Source organism: Pipra filicauda, unplaced genomic scaffold (genome assembly GCF_003945595.2).
Source record: "Pipra filicauda isolate LSUMZ 115617 unplaced genomic scaffold, ASM394559v2 scaffold296_size2174093_pilon, whole genome shotgun sequence".
NCBI classification, from domain to species: domain Eukaryota; kingdom Metazoa; phylum Chordata; class Aves; order Passeriformes; family Pipridae; genus Pipra; species Pipra filicauda.
In genome coordinates this window covers 1,084,545-1,103,562 of record NW_024104416.1, presented here as the reverse complement: position 1 = coordinate 1,103,562, position 19,018 = coordinate 1,084,545, and the positions used below count along the sequence as shown (strand labels likewise).

Here is a 19,018-nt window from a genome sequence, read left to right as displayed (position 1 = left end):
TTTGAGCTGTCACTGTTAGACTTTAATTAGTTTTTTAGGAGTGCACAGCAAAATAACAGGCGAGGGCACTGCTGCTCCCACACCAGAAGGGCTTTCTCCATTCATGGAATAAAAGAGGTCATCTCCACTCATCCCCTCTATGTACCTGCCATCACACAGACCTTACTCAAGCAGGCACCAGAGACAGTGGAAAGAGAAGAAAGGGAATTTTGCAAATTATTACTGTGAAGAGAAGGCTGAAATTTTCATTTTGTTTATTTCACTTGTTTAATTTTCTCAATGGGGGGGGGTAGGAGATTTAAAAAAAAAAAAAAAAAAGGAGGGATAGTTGTGTTGCAATGCTAATGAGCACACTTACAAGGCTCTGCCAGAAACTCTGTGCTTCAGCTTGCTTTCATTAGCCATTTTGGAAGATGTCTTAGTTGCAGTTGCACAAAAAACATTGTCAGGATTTTTATATTTTCTCATTTAGAATGCTACAGCATTATTTGAAGAGGGTCTGGTACTGCAGCACATAAGCCAGTATCAGTATTGTGTGATACAGCAGGAAGACTCATTTTGCAGTGTGATTACAAAACCCATCACTGTGAATTATACAGCAAGTAAAATTGGTTTCCACCTTCTGCAAAGCCAGAATATTATCTTGCACAAATAGTGTACAAATGTAGAAATAATACAAGTCCAGCTTTTCTGAATGACAGAGCACAGAAATCTTCCACTGCTCACTCCACCAGTACTTTCTATTTGCTGCTAATGACACGTGCTCTGGTCTGAAAGCAAACTCTAACAACAGTCAACACACTCACTTTTTTTTCTTTTTCTTTTTCTTTTTTTTTTTTTAATTTTTATTTTTACTAAGGACATCCTGCCACTGATAAAAACTTTCCCAGTGTGAAAAAGGATTTTCTGAGCAATAGAATCATAGAATTACAGAATAGTTTGGGTGGGAAGGGACCTTAAAACTCATCTCCTGCCACGGGCAGGGACATCTTCCACTAGTCCAGGTTGTTCCAAGCCCCATCCAACCTGGCCTTGAACACGCCCAGGGATGGGGCAGCCACAGCTTCTCTGGGCAGCCTCTGCCAGTAAAGAATTTCTCCCAACATCTAATCTATACCTACTCTGTTTCAGTTTGAAGTCATTCCCCCTTGTCCTGTCACTCAGTTCCTGATGAACTTTTGAGGAACTTTTCACTTCTCTAGATCAGAAACGCCTGTGAATGTCTGCTGCTAGTGAGCAATTTTTCTATTATTTATACTCAGTTAAAAAACACCATCATTAGCTTCAGACTTTTCAGCATAATTTAAAATACAGAAGCAGTCCTTTGGTATGAATAACTCAGGGTGTTCAGTCTTCCTTAGAGGAGGGAGAGTTTGGTGAACCTCGTTACCCTGCTTGTTTCCAGTCACTGAGCACACCAGCTGAAAAAGAGCTCTGTGGTCTTAATGACCCTACTTCCTAATTTGATGTTCACAGCTCGATAGGGGGACTGGTGGAGAGAGGAGCAACCAAAAGAAGAGGAACAACCAAACAGCTCCATTCAGACCAAAATTATATCCCAAGGAAATCACATACAGAAACCTGCCAAGGCTTCCTCCAGCTGGACAAAACCTGGAGAAGCTTCCTAAGCCCATTTATCCATTTCTAGAATTCCATGACCACGCAGGCTGTAAAAAAAGATTGCCACACACATCTGTAGGTAGATGCAACTGCATGGGCATAGTGTAGCTGATTTATTTTTCTCTGTATATTAAAATCAGCAGATCCATCTCTAGCAGAGCTGTGCAAATAGAGTTATTCCAAACAGACTATTTTGCAGACACTCTGTCTGTTCTCCAGACTGAGAATTGTTGCTGCTGTGCTGCGACAGAGCTGATGGGATTTGGAGTTGCCATAGTGTTAAATGTTTCTCCTGTGATCAGCAACTGCTGATTTAAATGAAAGTCTGGAGCCATTTTCTCTCCTGCATATTTCTCAGTCATTTCAAAGTCATCACAGACAAAAAGGTATAATGATACCAGGTAAAAAATGCATTTAAATGAGCTTTTTGTGATCCGATTTCAAGGTCATAGCACACAAACAGCACATGCTTTCAGTTGCAGTAAAGGACAGGAGATTATGAAGGCCTTTAGTCATCCCAGTTATAATTAGTAAACGTGTACACACATTCACTTCACGGGACTTGCATATTTAAAAGCCTGAGCTGAATTTTGTGTCTGTGCAACATCCAGGCCAAAAACTCCATCTCTGATGTGTGGGATGATTTCCTTTAGCAGTTGTGACAAATGAGTGTGAGGCACAGCGAGGTGAAGGCAAGCCAGGGTCAATGGCACTGGGAGGCGCTTGGCACTTGTAAAAAATTCGGAGAATTTAATTCTCAGATTTATCAGTATTAATAATTCTAATTTAATGCATTTTCCTTGTCACTTACAATGAGTCAATCACTAATTAAATGTTGTTGAAAAGATGAATTACCATTTTACATGCTTTAAAGAGCGTCGCTTATACATCTAAATCTAGATGTGAAATGTAGAGAGATATGATCTAATCCCCCTAAATACCATCGTTATCCAAAAATAATTTTGTACTGAATTCATCTCATTGTCAGAAAAGTAGAAGTCCTGGAAAACGGAATGATCAACATCTAACCCCCTAACATGTATTTGTATAAATTTTAGATTCAAATTACTTGGAGCTAGTTTGTGGAATTAATCATTTCCCTTCGGTGGGGTAGCAATGACACAGGAAACATCCTGTGTCTATTGACAGGTTCAGACATTCATTAATTTCTTCCTCCCCTTTGCATTGTAGCTATTCATGTTTAATACCTGTATAAATGCACAATTTAGAGCTCTGCCCAGCAGTAGTAACTCCCATCTCTTTCTGACTGACAACGATGAGATTTCTGTCATGCTTTGCCTCTCCTACAGTGCCAGTGATGGGATTTTTTTCCCTGGAAATCTTATTACTGAATGCGCTGTCGTGGTCTCAGATGGAACTTTCAATCAAAAAGGCAATCAGAAGGTTATCCATTTGTGATTTTTCCTACAAAAGAGCTTTGCAAAACTCTTCAGTGCAGACTATAACTCCTGGTCAGAGCGACTTGCCCTGAACGCTGATGGGACCATAGACAATAACGTGATCCACAGCTCACAGCACCTTCCTTTGCTCCCAGGACTGGCAGGGAGACTGAAAACTGGCTCAGTTTTGAATCAGACTTTCCCATTTGCACTCCTATTAGATCTGGCATGGCAACTCACAACACCCTGGCATGGGGTGCAAGTGATTAGTAAGAGTGTGTTTGGCTTTAATTGCAGTCTGTTCCATAAATATGTTTGATTTCATTGAAGTCTTCATAACTGCTTCTGTTCTATCTTTAGAAAACTTCACTGCTTAGAGTATCACTAAAATTGCTAGATAAAGCTATTCAGAGACAATTTTTAATGTAATCTAACTTAAATCTATTGGAGACTTCATTAATTTCAATAAAATCTTTATAACACATATAGAAGTGGTATTAGTGTCTTAGTTGTCCACAGTCATTAAACCCAGCCATGCTGCAGCTAAAGCAAAGTAAATGTTTCCATTTGAAACACAGGTAAAATTGGGGGTGATGCATTAAGACTTTTTTGTTTGCAGAACAAATGTTACTGAGAATTTAAAGTCAGTGGGTTGTTTTTACTGACAATACTTCAACAAAAGATCTGTGAGCTTGTTTTTCAGCAAGGCACAAGTGAATTAGACGCTCACAACTCCTGTGGCCACAGGCTGCTATCTAATTCTGCAAACACTGTCAAAAAATGTTTCAAATATTATCCTATTTTTAATATTATTTTGACTGTATTCAATTAATAAATAAATTCTGAAGAAACTACATTCCTCAAAAAACCTATGAAGTTATTCAGGCAGATTCATTTCTGCAGTGCACGGGTAAACCTGAAAGAAAAGCAGCAACAAGAGAAGTATTTATAAAAATATATTTCACAAAGTAGGAAACAATACAGGAGTTTCTCTGAATACAATACATGGAGTAAATAAACAAACAATAATATAGCTTCAAAACAAAGTAGAAAATTAAAATGATTTGCATGTAATACGTAGTTTTCTTATACAATTGCTACTTCTAAATGGCAAGTTTGCATTACAAATTGAGTATGCTTGCAGCTTCTAGTGTTCTTTCTCTGTGTGCAAGAGCCCTGGTGCAACACTATGAATATTATAGAAAAGAAATGCTAATAACAGAAGCAGTAAAATTATGTACACACTGGTTCCTGCTCTAATACAGTGGAGAACTATAAGCATGTTTTTTTTACTGTACTGTGTTATGTGTGGATTTCTAAAAGTCTATAGTTTAAATATTCACATGAACCAGTTTACTTCCAGCTGTTTGTGCTTGTATTAAAAACACCAGGTACTAGATTTATGAAGATACAAAACTGTCAAAAGTTTTCTCTGGGAAAGTTTAATTCCTGCCAGCATTCTCTTAAAATTCAGCTACTTCAAATGGATAGGGAACTGCTTTAACCTGCAACAATTTGTCATTTTTCTTTTCAAAATGTACATGTATTAAACATTCATTATATATAGAAAAAAAATCTAACGGATATAATTTAGTTTTCTTCATAATCTTACTCTATAGATTATCAGTTTTGATAAATAAAAGCAGTAATGGACATCAATAAAATATTTATTTCAAAGATTAAACAAATAAATTCGATCTTTAGCAATAAAATCATCAATTCTTTCATTTAGGTAAGTCCATCCCATTTCACAGTTTTCTCTTTCAGAAGACGAAGCACAGGACTGATCCTTCTAGAAAAAAAGATCCTTTTGGAAAGCAAGGTTTTGTAGCCCTGCCTCTGAATCTCTACGCATTAGTAGGATTTATTACCCATCACTGGAATGGATTAAGAACATGTGAATATTTTAAGGCTTGACACAATATTTAAAGATGATATTCAGTCTGTGGTTACGTGGCCAACAATTACTGTATGTACAAAGGATGGTCACTGCACAGTAGAAGCCAGTAGGAATTGGCAATGCTATTTCTGCTCAGCATTGCTAAGAAGACCAAGATATTGCTTTTAAACATTTCTGTGGCGGGATCTTTGTTGGCAATGCAGAAACAAACCATTAGCTTTACACATACTGGCAGGAGCTACTGTTCAACAGCAAAATCCCTGCAAGTCCATTTTCTAAGAGAGCACCAATTTCTTTTTGTTCTTTTCAATTCACTGAAGATAATCAAAGATCCGAATCTCCATCTTCAGAGTGGTCAAGTGAATATCAAATATCCAAAGACTTCTAGACACTCCACATACTTTACTTCACACTCCACAAGACTTAACCTCCTAACATATACTTTTTTTTTTTGGTTCAACATTACAATGTAGTTGATTTTATAGATGACTGGCGCTAAACTTGCCTCTAAAACAAAAAGCCACATTAGTTTTAACTACCAGCAGTGGCCCTAGAATATTACATGATCATTAAGTCAACAGGGAAGAAGTTTGTAATCCACTGTCAAGTTTCTTTGTCACTTTCTCCAACTGAGTAAAGTTCTCCAAGTCTTTTAAAGCGAGGACCCCATTCGCTGAGGTAGTCAAAATTCTGGTCTGAGTCTGATGTAGAGGACTCCAATGAGCTCAGGGAACCAGCCGCTGACCCCTTTCCTTCATAGCCATAAATCTGGATGGAGTCATATGGTGGAGCTGTGGGATCGTTATCAGCTTCATGAAGCCTCACATTAATAAATTCATCAACATCAACACCATTAGGAACAGGTGCAAGACCCTGCCTGGGCATAAATTGAAGATCAGGCTTAATATCCTTACGAGGCAAAAACCCATTAATTCCATCCGGATTTTGCAAAGTCGCAATGTCAAACGCTTCTGTGTCTTCTTCTCCACCTCCCTCGTCATCATAGCGGATAATATTTTCCCTCACATCTTCATCATCTTTGATGATTAGAGGCTCGTTCTTATGTCTTCTCAGCGTTACAAACAGCACCACGATGACTGCAAAGAAAACACCACAGGCTGGTTAAATAAGAAATTTCCAATCAAAACATTACATGGGAAGTGCAGTTGTGGAAGGTGGTCGGGTGGCTTTTGTGAAATTGAGAGTGATAAGGGTGAAAAGCTGAAAGGCCTTTAACTTCAACCTCATTCACGTGATGGAAATCTGATCAGAAGCTCTGAGTAGCCCTCAAGATTTTTATTATGAGCTCATATTTACATCTGAAGCTCAATTTTATATAGGCTTCTATATAACTTTTATATACTTCTATAAAACGTACTTCTAGTTTTGAGCTTCAAAGTCAGTAAACAACTTTTCCTTTTGGAACTGAAGTAAAGCTATCATTATTCACTGAACACAGTCTATAAGGATCTACATTATGGATGGTGTTTTCCAAAATTAGAGAGTGTTTTTCTGAAAACACAGCCCTAATGACAGAAGGAAATCAGTGTCTTTTTTTTACCTGTTGCAAGAGACTCACATTATATAACTGAAAAGAAAATGAGACAATAAGGTGGAAAAAAAGAGCTTAGCTCGATTTCAGAATTGTGGACAGATGTATAAAAAACTCTAAATGGGTTGCAGTGTTGTTTTTGCAGCTTAATGCTGAAATCTCAGTTACTGATGTAAATCTCAGTTACAAAGTGAAGCTGTGAAGTGCAGAAATAGGCCTCTTCCTTCACTGCTCTCTCCCTCACTTGATGTTGTATACAAATTCTGTATGTTTTATTAAAATATACCCTGCTGCTTGTCTTGTAAAGCTGCAGTGGGTCTTGTGCCATTACAATCCAGAATAAGCTCATATTAGAAATATATAAATACAAATATATATAATAGAAAGCTCTAAAGCTGTTTAAAAGCATCCAAAGGAGGGCTAGGATGATGATGAAGGGTCTAGAGGGGCCTTAAAGAGGGGCTGAGGACACTTGGCTTGTTCAGCTGGAGGAGACTGAGGGCAGAGCTCATCGGGGTCTGCAGCTCCTCACGAGGGGCAGAGGAGGGGCAGGGACTGAGCTCTGCTCTGGGGGGACCAGGGGCAGCACCCAGGGAATGGCTGGAGCTGTGTCAGGGCAGGCTCAGGTTGGATCTCAGGCAAAGGTTCTTCGCCAGAGGGTGGTTGGGCACTGCCCAGGCTCCCCAGGGCAGTGGGCACAGCCCCAAGGCTGCCAGAGCTGCAGGAGGGTTTGGACAACGCTCAGGGCCAGGGTGGGATTGTTGGGGTGTCTGTGCAGGGCCAGGAGTTGGACTGGAGGGACTTGTGGGTCCCTTCCACCTCAGGATATCCTGTAGTTCTGAGATTCTATGATTCATGCAAGCCTTAGAAGACAGAACAAATCCACTTCTGTCATGTGTAACACATACTGTGTTCACCTTGCCACTTAACATCCTGGTTGGATTTTTGGTTTCACGTTCCATACCTGCTTATTATGTAACTCATGTGTACAACTACTTCAGACTGGGACTTTGCTTTGTATGCTTCAGCTCTCAGGACAGGAGGGACACAACCCTGACAGGATTTCAGTACTGCTGCACGTTCCATTGGACTGGACTGTCAGTCCTTCTCTGTGACTCCTGTGCTCCCTTATGGCCACGCAGGAAGCAGAGAAGTTTTGAGCTATGACACAAATACCTACCCAGCAGCAAAATGATGCAGGCCAGGATTGCAATGAGGGCTCCCATGCTGAGGCCAATGGGAAGCACATAGGCCTCAACATTACAGGACTGGACAATGCCATCACTGCTGCAGCCACAGACACGGATGGTGAGGGTGCTGGTGCTGCTCATGGGAGGATTCCCACTGTCACTGATGATGATTGGCAGCAGATAAACTTCTTGCTTCTGCCGGCTGAACCCGCTGTGCTTTGCCAGGATGCTGAGGGTGTTGTCTGGAAAAGGGAAAATTGGCAACGTTTCACCACACAGAGGGGCTGCTGACCCCACAGCTTTCAGGAAACCTCTCCACAAATGTTTTGTGACCTCCTCACACCAGCAGCACGTGACACAGAAATCCCTCCCCTTTCTGTCCCTGCTCTGAAGAAGCATTTTCTTTACACATATGCATTTTCTTGTGTCTTGTGGTATGACCATGAGGCAGTCCCTCACTTTCTCCTCTGCATACATCCCTATAGATATCTTCCCATCATGGTTCACCACTGTTTCTCAAGTCATGCAGTCATAAAAATTCACCCAGTAAAGCAAGAAGGAAATGAGATGTTAAAGTAACCCAAACTTAAAGCACATTCATCAATTAAAACAAATGTTCCCTCCGTTACAGTTACAAATTGCACAATATCTTCCCTTGCTACAAAAGATTCTTCTTTTTCATATAAAGACAAAAGAAAAGCTCAATGCATCAAAAGCTGTAGGCCTGATTTTCAGCAACTTAAACATTTATTAGGCCCTGGTGATGGAAATAGAGCAAACGGCACCAGAATGTATCTCCTGTGGAGGCAGCTGGAGGAAATGAGTCTGGGACATTCTTACCTCTGCACACATATGCAGAAACTTAATTTTAGAAACATATAGAGGCATCTGACTGCATGGCATCCTACCCAGACACAGAGTCACACAGTTAAATCTCTCATACTCGCTCAGTTCACCATCAAAAAGAATACAAGTTGGTTTTACTTAGCATAATCATATAGATTCTCTCAAGTATTAGCTGTAAAAATTATAGATTCTAGCCAGTTAACAACACACTACTACTGAATATCAGTGACCTTGTATGTGTAAGAATGCTCAGGTATAAATCATGATTAGTGAGCATGCCAAGCATGGGAAAAACTCTGATTTATTTACATACTTATATATTCACTGTTAACTTTTAACTGTTTCATTCTGTGGAATGAAAAAAAAAATTCAGTATTATGAGTTATATACTAACAGAGTGCATGTTGACTTGCACTAGTTTGGGTTTGTTTTTAATAAAAAGATATTTAATAAAAAGATATTTTGTTTAATAAAAGGATTCTGAAGCACACAGAATAGGAATGTGTGTGTGTGTTACTGCAGGATCCAATGACAATTTTAAAGCTGCACATCATGTTTGGGAGAAGGAGTTAATGTTGATTTTCCTGATTCATCATGAACCAAAGTAAACCTCCTGATATTTTATGCTATAAAATGCACATTTTCAATATTAAATGTCATTCCATGGAAGGAAAGAAATTACTGGGATTTATGTGGCAGGCATGAGGCAGGAAGGCTTGGAAGACAGGCAGTGTTCATATGACAACTACAGCAAAGACTCAGTTCTTGAGTTGAACCCCAAATTTCCTTCTTAATAAGGAGGCATATTAATAAGGAATAAAGATACAGAATACAATGATTACAGAACAAAATATTACTAAACTATATCATGGCCTCAACCTATATCAAGATATCAATCAGTAGATAACTCCTATAGTAAATTCATTACTTCCATGAAACAAAAGAGGAAGAAAGATTATTTGGTATTCAAGCACAGGCGTAACTGCCTCACACAGAGAACAGAGAAGGCTTGTTTTCCCACTCAGTGACTAAGAAAATGAAGCCAAGTAGGCTCCTTGTGAAGATCAGGACCTCTGATTTTGCAGGCCTGCTGTGTATGCTCAGAGGGCTGGAGCAGCTCTGCTGGGAGGAAAGGCTGGGAGAACTGGGATTGTTCAGCCTGGAGAAGAGAAGTTTTGGGGTGACCTGATTGTGACCTTCCAGTACCTGAAGGGAGCCTGCAAGGAACATGGAGAAAGACTATTCCCAAGGGCCTGGAGTGACAGGACAAGGGGAAATGGCTTCAGACTGACAGAAGGCATGGTTAGATGGGATATTGGAAAAAATTCTTGGCTGTGAGGGTGGGGAGGCCCTGGCACAGGTTGCCCAGAGAAGCTGTGGCTGCCCCATCCCTGGGAGTGTCCAAGGCCAGGTTGGACGGGGCTTGGAGCAACCTGGGCTGGTGGGAGGTGGCAGGGGGTGGGACTGGATGGGTTTTAAGGTCCCTCCCAACCCAAACATTCTATGATTCTCTAACCCTTTCACAGCAGAACCACCTACCAATCACACTTATGCAACCTGGAGAGGTTCTTTCTATAATTCATATTGCTAATGATGTGTTAGAGATGATGTAACCATTTCAGCATTTTTCACACATTTGGAGTACGTAACGCATGAAGATCAATCTAAAAATTAACCACTGAATAAAGCAGAAAAAATACAGCCACTTTTAGGAACAAAAAGTATTCCTAACAATTTTTTTCCCCAGGAATCCCCATTATTATCTATTTAATGTGGAAACAGTCACATCAAAACTGATGGCACCCTGGAGCTAAATAAATAGTCTAGTCCTTTCTTGTGCCCTTTTTGAAAATTAAAGGGAGCATATGTGTTTACTGAAGATAAATTTCAGGTATAAGCTCTTAAGAATCCTGACAACTCAAATAGGACCAAGCTCCCCGAAGACACCCAGAGTCACATGTGCCACTGTGTTACAGTGGAAAAGTCAAGTATGTCTTAAGTCAACAATTAGCAGACATTTAGAAGTGAGCATAAACCACATGTCAAATTAAACCACTTCCAGTGTCACACTTGTTCTCTGGCTGAACTGCAGGGAACAAAGGGAAAGGTTATGCTGGGAAAATAATCCTGTAGTTCAGTTTTCCTGAAAATGGGTGTGATTCTTACCAAAGTAAGAATCACTAATGCATAACATTGGGATGTGTAAAAGGTAATACTTTTTTTTTATCAGATAACATTCTTTTCCTCCTTGGCACCCCTCCCTATTTTCAAATACTGCAAAATAAATTCATCTGTCCACTGACTTTCTCCTGCAAAATTAAAAATATCTCAGCATAAGTTGAATACTTAATGCTTTTTCTTTAACTTTTTAAAGAAGAAAAAGACTATGTGGAGCTCAATTTCCAGCTCTTTCTGTCTTTGAGACAAATCCAACTCAGAAGTGTCACATCTGTAGTCATTTATTCAGAACTCCAGAGACTTTTACAGTTATATTACACAGTGACTTCCTGTGCTCTAAAATCTGTACTGATACAGCCTGTTCCTTTCTAGGAACCTGGTACAGTCCTTCTCTGTCCAAGCTGGAGGAGAGGACTGAGAGCTGAGCCCCAGCAGCCCTGCACTTTACAGATATGCAAAAGAGGGAAGGCACCTGCTTTAGGAAGAAACAATGAAGAGAAGCTGTGCTTGTTGGTGGCAGCTTCAGATCCCTTCTGGCACACTCTCTGCTATCCTGCCTGGCACAGCAAATTCTAATAAGCCAGAATCAGGGTGTAAAACTCAGTAAAAAAGGAAGTATGTGCTCTGAAGAGACAAATAGGAGGGGGCAGAAAAAATGAGAGGAAGAAGAGATGGAGAAAATATGCCCACTACTGCCAATTAGTGAAGCTGTAACTGTGTGCAAGAAACCACCTGATACCAGGAAAGGTTCTAAATTCTAGTTCAAAAGAAATGAGATAAAGTAAAAGATATTCAAGATATGTAGGACAGTTAGTTGAAATATTTAAGTGCAAAAGAAGTTGTTATGGCTGAACAATCAGTACTGTGCAGAAGAGATGCAAAACAAGGAGAAGAGAATAACCCTTCTTTTCTTACAGATGGCTAGCTGGGTTGGATTTTTGGGTTTGTTTTTTGGGGGGGGGGTTGGGTGTTTTTTTTTGGTTGAAAGCTGCTGTGTTTGACTAAAGGTGAATATGTTGTGCCTGGAAAGAAACTGGCAATCAGAAATCATCAATAGAAAAAGCAAAATGAAACAACCAAACTGTTTTGCCAATGGATGGCAAGCCCTCCACGTGCCTTGGCAATTTTCTTTAGCAATTAATTCCTTTCCCTTCATTGCTACATCCTGAAATAAATATACCTTGGTGTTGCTGGAAATGTGGCTCGAGTGAAGAACAACGACTCTCTAACTGACGTTTTAGTTGGCTCCTAGAACTTGAAACTAAATCCTAGAACTCGAAACTAAATCCTAGCAGTTGATTAGCAGTAAACTTAACTTATCTGATTTGCTTCCTTCTCTCTGTGGACATTCCCTTTACTGGTAGGTGACAAAACAGCAGGAATCTCCTCCAGGAACAACCTCCAGCACTGCTGCAGGAATTATCTTGGCAGCAGGTGCTCAACAGGAGAGGGGACAGTCTCTTTCCACTCATCTTTCCAATTAACCCACTGATCCTTCATTATAGTGCTGTTCAGGCTATTTATTTAGCGTGTTACTTTTAGCAAAACAAGGAAAATTACATGCAGAAAACCCCCCAAACCTGTCTGTTAATAAAGCTTTGCCACAGGCAAAGAGACACCAAGTGTTTACCTCCGGTCACTGAGGCACAGTCAGGAGGGCCTTTGATGTTCTCCATGAAAACGAGTCTCCCTGAAATCTGTGCCCTTTTATGTGAGGAAGGGGCTGAAGAAGGTCATGGAAATGCCTGAGTCCTGTGAGATGCCCTCTCATGGGCGATGTACCAACTACCCAGGATGGACAAGGAGCTCTGTCTGTCCTACAGGCTTCAGGAATAGTGTCAGATGAGGGACCCTAATAATTGCCTTACCCTCAGTGTCAGCTCAGAGTGACACAGCGCCAGGAATACACAACTGCAGTTCACATCTGGAGCTCATTTTTACCATTTTTAAATATAAAACCAAATCAGTTCATTGTCTGACTCTCCGTTTTTGAAGTTCATAAGAAGATTTTTTTAAACAGTCGTGAAAGAGACTGTTTTGGGAATATCTCCCTCACAGCTGGAACAGAGAATGGCAATGCAGAAGGTCTTTATGAGACATCCAGTGTGATTTCCAGACAAAGGGAGTTTGAATAACCGTAATTACCGCAGGGTCAAGTGCTTCCTGCAGATCCCCCCCACCAGTTCTCAAGACTCCCAGGTCTCTTTTGAGGCTCCTGGATGCAAGATTTTAAGAAAATGTAAATGTAGTAATTGTTATACAAAGCTGCTTCTGGATTTGCTGGACATGAGTGACTTTAACAGCACTGACACCAATTTGGATGGGAAATTAGCAGGCAGGAGTCAACTTCTTCATCTCCCACTTTGTACAGGAACACGTTGCAATTTTAAGTCAGACAATAGAATCACAGAACAAAAGTAAAAATCAGAAGCAGTCAGTTTGCATCCAAGTTTCATTTTCTCTGCACACACTATTGCAATTCTTTAATTCCCTCGTGGTCTCTAATATGTGGAGATCAGTGGACTTCCCTGCTGGGTAACCTTACACCTACATAACCCTTTCTGTCTTTCTTTTCCTATCCCTTTTAGAACATTTCCAGAAAGATCAAACGACCACTGGTATTAAGGACTTTGTGGTAGAAGTTGTTATCTATGCTGGATATATTACTTATGTGAAGAAAGAATTTTAATTGGAAACTTTACAGCTGGAAACACCAGAAATACATGTCTTCGTGTTTATAAGAGATATCTTATTGTGTACATTTTTTAACTTAAAAGATGTTCCCTGTAAAACAGAGTCCTTTACAAAAGTAGAAGAGCATAAAGAATATCCTTACTGTGACGCTCCCTGCTTTTTCTGATAATGAAAAGACAAGGATGGCTCATTCATTTCCTCTCTCAGTTCATAAGTGGCATCTATTCTTACATAAAAAAACTCCCAAACTTGAAATAACTGAGCAATTAAGTTGTTATCATCAAGGTTTCAGTGGAAACTACAAAATTACAGGCAGAAAAACAGAACATATGACATTCTACGAAATATTAGCACTATAACATTTAGCAATCTGCAAATGCACTTGAAGAGAACATTCCAGAGAATGTTAAGGTAACATTTCAGCTCTTTGCATAACCATTGATTCATTCAAGTGCTTTCTGTAATTGTTACTCTTCAGTACTGGAGACCTTTCAGTGTCAAACACAGATTTTTTAAAAGATCTGTAGTAATACTGGTATTTTAGGTTTTCTTCAAAATTCAAACCTAACAACACAGAAATAGCAGAATATAGGGAAGATTCCAATCCCCATTTTAGATTCTGGGAATCAATCAAGTTGTCAAAACACAGAGATCTCTCAAAAAGTCTCTCTATGCACTCCATGAGCTCTAAGCCTTACCTTAATCATTATTCTTTTGCATATTTTCTCATGAAAAGATTCACAAATAATACATATTTATATTCATAGGATTGCGCTGTAGAACCAAACCAAATTAATTCAGCCCCAGTAGGTCCTACACTTAGTCTCACATGTGGCATCTTTGTCAACTCAACTGTTTTGAAATCTCTTTTTTTGTTTAATTTTCATAATTACAAAATCCCTGGGAAAGAATAACCACGAGCTGGTTTCTGTTCCAGCACAAGAACCAGGAGCAAGGACTCAAAGCACATCCTCATCCATGTTCCCCTTGTAAAAGAACACTGTTCACAGACAGGCCCTGGGCTGAAAAGCTGATTTATATATTTCAGGCTCCACTTTGGTACAAGTTGGAAGCATCAGTTTCCTGCTTCCAAAAGAATGCTGTCAAAAAGCTTTATGAGAAACACCCATTTAAGGCGGTATTTTTTTCATTTCTGCCTTAGGCTGAAACACTCTTTAAAGGGGACCTAATTAAAAGGGAACAATTGCAAGTTTGTATATTATAAAGTTGTCAGTCTTTAGTACCTGAAAAAAATAATCTATTTGTTCATTAGTATTACTATCACAATTTTGTTTCATGATTAAACCTGGTGTTTTCAACATGGGTGCATTTATGGATATCAAATATGTTTTATGAGAACTTGTATGTATATTCATATAAACACATAAGTGTGTCATGTGTAATATTTTACAAGTGTATTAGGTCTTCCTTGATGTGTGTCTCAAACAAAATTGTGTTGAACAGCAGTTTCCACAAAAAGTGACCCCTTGTCTAATCTGCATAGTAATGGCATAAATGTTCTATTCAAGTACAAGGCTTACAAAATAATCTGAAAATAAAAAGTGCCATTTTTATAGTATATTTTTCTGATTTATGACAGCCAAACCATATGGGCACTGAAGCATTCACAGGTATTTCAAACTGACCTGCTTTTCATGAATGTCAAAAAATTGTGATGTCTTCAAAAAAGCAGATTGATGACTGCTATCAAATTTGATAGCAGACATCAGGTCCAAAAGAAAAAAGTTTTTGTGCTATAAAAATTCAGCTGACTGATCAAACTGTCTCTCCTGCACCATAAGAAGTTGCATGTCATACTGGCATCCTTAATGGCCACTCAAAACATTCCTATAATAAATTACATTCTTCAATTGTTTTTTTTTGCCTCGGGAGCTGGGCTTTCTGTAATCCCTTAAAACAACAAAAAGAACACAGGAAAAAAAGTATTTCATGGGAGAAAATGTATCGGTAAAAGAATAATTGGAATATATCACATATTTTGTATCTTTGATTATTTTTTATTCTCTTTACCAGTTGGCCTAAATAATAATAGCTTATGCCAGAACTGAAAAGCTGAATCAACTAATGAATAAAAAAACATAAACATATTTCCATGTACCCCTCTGCAGAAATAAAAAGCACTGTTGGGAATTTTGAATCATGAGCAAAGTAATATTTAATCATGTATACATCACTCTCATATGTTCAAATTTCTTGGAAAGGGGAATAATTATGTTAGTACTACTGTGTGATACGGAACTTGTAGTAAATAAATTCTTGACAGAAGTTTAAAAAAAAAGCCAGACAAATTACCAGCAAAGTGATGATGAATGAGCATTTCCTCCTACTTTTTTCCTTTGAAAAATGTGAACTTTAGATAATAGTCTGTATAATTTCTAGTTCTATTCCTTTGGAAAAGTCTGAACTTTAGATAATTGTCTCTTAAGTATTCTAAAACTTTCCTTTGACCTTTAGGCCTGCAGATCTATAATCAAACATAACTATATGGTCACTTGCAGTCTAGCAGCAACTCTTGTATTTTGTACCTGGGTTTTTTAACTCATTGAAGAAAGGACAGAAAATCCCTGCTGAAGAAATAATGATGTAGAAGCAAGGGCTGAGTCTGAAATAATACTGGTTCTATTGTTAACGGGGTAGAGAAATAATTAGGACACGGTACCTCTCCCTCTTTTTTAATTTACAGACATAGAAGGCAAGTCAACCCAGGGACCTTGGGGCTCTGGGTGTGTTTAAGCCCCCCAGTTCCCACACTGAACTGCATCCAACACACCTGACTGAGTGTCACCCACTCTGCTGTGGCCAGTTATCTTTTCTAAACCCCTGGTGCCACTTTGGACTGACACTCCCATAATCTGCAGCAAATCCAACCCAGGGAAGATGTAAGATATGCTCAAACAGCGATGGCTTTTGCCTCTCATTTTTCTCTTCTGTATTCAACAAACCAGCCACAAAGTTGTTTACTAATAATCCCATTGCTTTGACATGCTTTCCTTTATTCGGATCACATCACTACATGGCATGTGCATTGAATGTTACATCTGTAAAGTGTAAGAATTAATGCAGGTTGCCAAGCTCTGGTTTAGAAAGAGAGATGAAATGGCTGTCAAATGTGCTCAGCATTAAAAATACATTATTAACACAGCAATTTGCATAGACTGATGGATCATTTTTGAAATCTACATATTCTAGTTAATTCTATTCTCTTGTTATTTTAACCAAAAAGTTTCAGAAAGTAATACTGTGTTTTACAGTGCTTTGATAAAATAATGGCTATATTTTGCATTTGAACCAAGAACTTTCCAGTACTGTATTACCAGATTCCAACAGAAATGCTGCAAAGATAAATAAGAAAGCCAAAATACCCCGAGGCTTTGCCATCTGTTTTTCTCTTGAGGGATAATGGATTCTTACTCTTTCTATGAATGTGTGCTTACAAATGCAGTGTGGGAGGTGAAGCTGATGACAGACAGATGCCTAAGGCCCTTGGGTCACTGTGAGATGCACAGCTTTACACATCACATTGCTTTGGGGTTCTCTTATGTGTAAAGCTAAATCTCTATCAGATTCAGTGAAATTCATACTACTTTTGGTAGGTGATGGAAAAGTTCCAAAAGAATTCCATCCCATGTTCTTCACCTTTCCCTTCTTACACACGTCCTTCAATTCTTATTTCAATGACTTACTTCCAGGCTCTGGAAAAGTTCAGAGTCTTCATGACTATGAAGACAACCAGAGATGTCGGAAGTGAATCTTTCTTTCCAGAATGTAAACTGTGAATGCCACAGTAAGAAACATAAAACTTAAGTAGGAACCTTTTGGGTTTTAAATGTGATGTGTTCTCGGCGTTTAAGTAACTTAAAAAACAACCACTTTCCCTTGCCATGATAACTGTCTTTTCCATTCCAATACTCCATGGAACAAATTCATGCACACAATAAAAGTTTAAAACAATTTACCAGTAGATCATATAACAGACCTTAAACCTAAATCTGGAATCAGACCTATCAACCATATTGAAGTTTTGTTATAACAGTAAGAGCCAAACTCAAGCCATACTAGTGCATTTCTATTATGCTATTTACTTTTGTCATAATGTTCACTTTGAAATACAGTGGCAGAAAGCAAACACCAGACTATAAAAACAGCAACCAACATTTATTGGAATGCTGCTTATTTGTACTGATGTAATAAAGGTCTTGTCAGCACTTCCACTACAAAATGCCAATTTTCAGAGCTTTATAACTCTGACATAACAACTTACTATGAGAAGAAATTTAGAATGTGTCCTCTCCGCCAAAGAATATTGAAAGTTAAATATGACTTACATTGGCTGGGGCATTTTAAGTCTGAAAATAAATTAAAAACAATTTTGACTGAACATTTTCTTGCGCTGGTGCCATTGAAGAAAACAAAAACAAAAACAAAAACAAAAACGTGGCTTTGATTTTTAAAAAGTGCCAGATCCAGCAGTTCTTATATGTGCAGAACTCCCTTTAACTTCACTGAGAATAATTTCTGTGAGAGAACTGAAAGAAGTGCCATTATACATTTTTGTAAATGTCATCAAGAGTTATATTAGCTTTTTGTAATTTGAAAGACTGAAATGCTATGGTATAACATTGCCCCTGGGCACACAGGCAGCATGATAATGACTTTTGGAAGACATTCTGAAATGCAGATTACATATAACAATAACAATTTGTTATCATCAGGCCATTAATGGCAGTAATTTATATCTCTGTCTTACACCCAAAGTATACACATAATGTCTTATATGAACACCTCTCACTGAGGATGTGTCTCCCATGGTGAAGACTAATGGCCATTTGAAATGCAGGGAAGAGCAAAAGGCATCCAGAGAAGGAATTGCAGTAAGTGAAAAGAAAAACAAAAACCCACCACAATTACCCATCTATAGGGTGGAATAGATTGCATAAAGTTTTCAAATGAAACATTCCAGATACTCCTGGGAACGTTTCTGCACAGCATGCAAACATTACATGGAGAAAACTTGGCATAGCCAGAAGTTCCAAAGTAGGATACACAGTTGGATTACTGAGAATCAAAGCAGGCAAACACACACACACATCTGAATTTGGATTCCAAGACTGGGACTTACTGCAAGACCCTGATTTTACTATATACGTTCTGTGACACAACACATAACTTGGAAAGAAGAAGGAGCCAGAGAAAAAGTCAACATTTGAATTCTGCCTCACCACTGCAGAGTCAGTGCTGACATTGGTAACTATCTGCCAACTGCAGCATCAGCTCAGGAGGTGTTTCAGGGTTCTCACAGAGTCATGGAATCATTGAGGTTGGAAGGGACCTCTGGAGGTCACCTGGTCCACCTCCTGCTAAAGCCCAGGACCTTGTCTGGGTGGCTTTTGAATACCTCCAAGGATGGAGGTTCTACAAATGGTAAAACACCTCTTATTCATTATTGAAATATAACTGCCACAAAACAACAGACATCTTATTCATTCTTTCTCTTTGTGCCAAGCAGAGAAGTTATGAGGTATAAATATATAATGCATCTGTATACTAAGAGAACCTTGCAGATCACAGTGAAATGTTCCTTGTTGTCTTCCCATTTGTGATGAAGACTCTGATAAAG

At 38.9% G+C, this 19,018-nt stretch overlaps 1 protein-coding gene across 3 annotated transcripts in view; it reads right to left on the bottom strand.

Annotated features, from left to right (window-relative positions):
• Positions 1–3,963: 3,963 nt before the first annotated feature.
• CDH8 (cadherin 8) overlaps positions 3,964–19,018 on the bottom strand; it is a 154,060-nt gene continuing 139,005 nt past the window's right edge. For all 3 annotated transcript variants that reach the window (XM_027744742.2, XM_027744744.2, XM_027744743.2), the window contains 2 exons: positions 7,653–7,904; positions 3,964–6,017 (listed from right to left, as the gene is read on the bottom strand). In XM_027744742.2, coding sequence (XP_027600543.1) covers positions 5,524–6,017; positions 7,653–7,904 — 746 coding nt within the window. In that variant the 3' untranslated portion in view covers positions 3,964–5,523. The remainder of the gene's footprint in view (positions 6,018–7,652; positions 7,905–19,018) is intronic.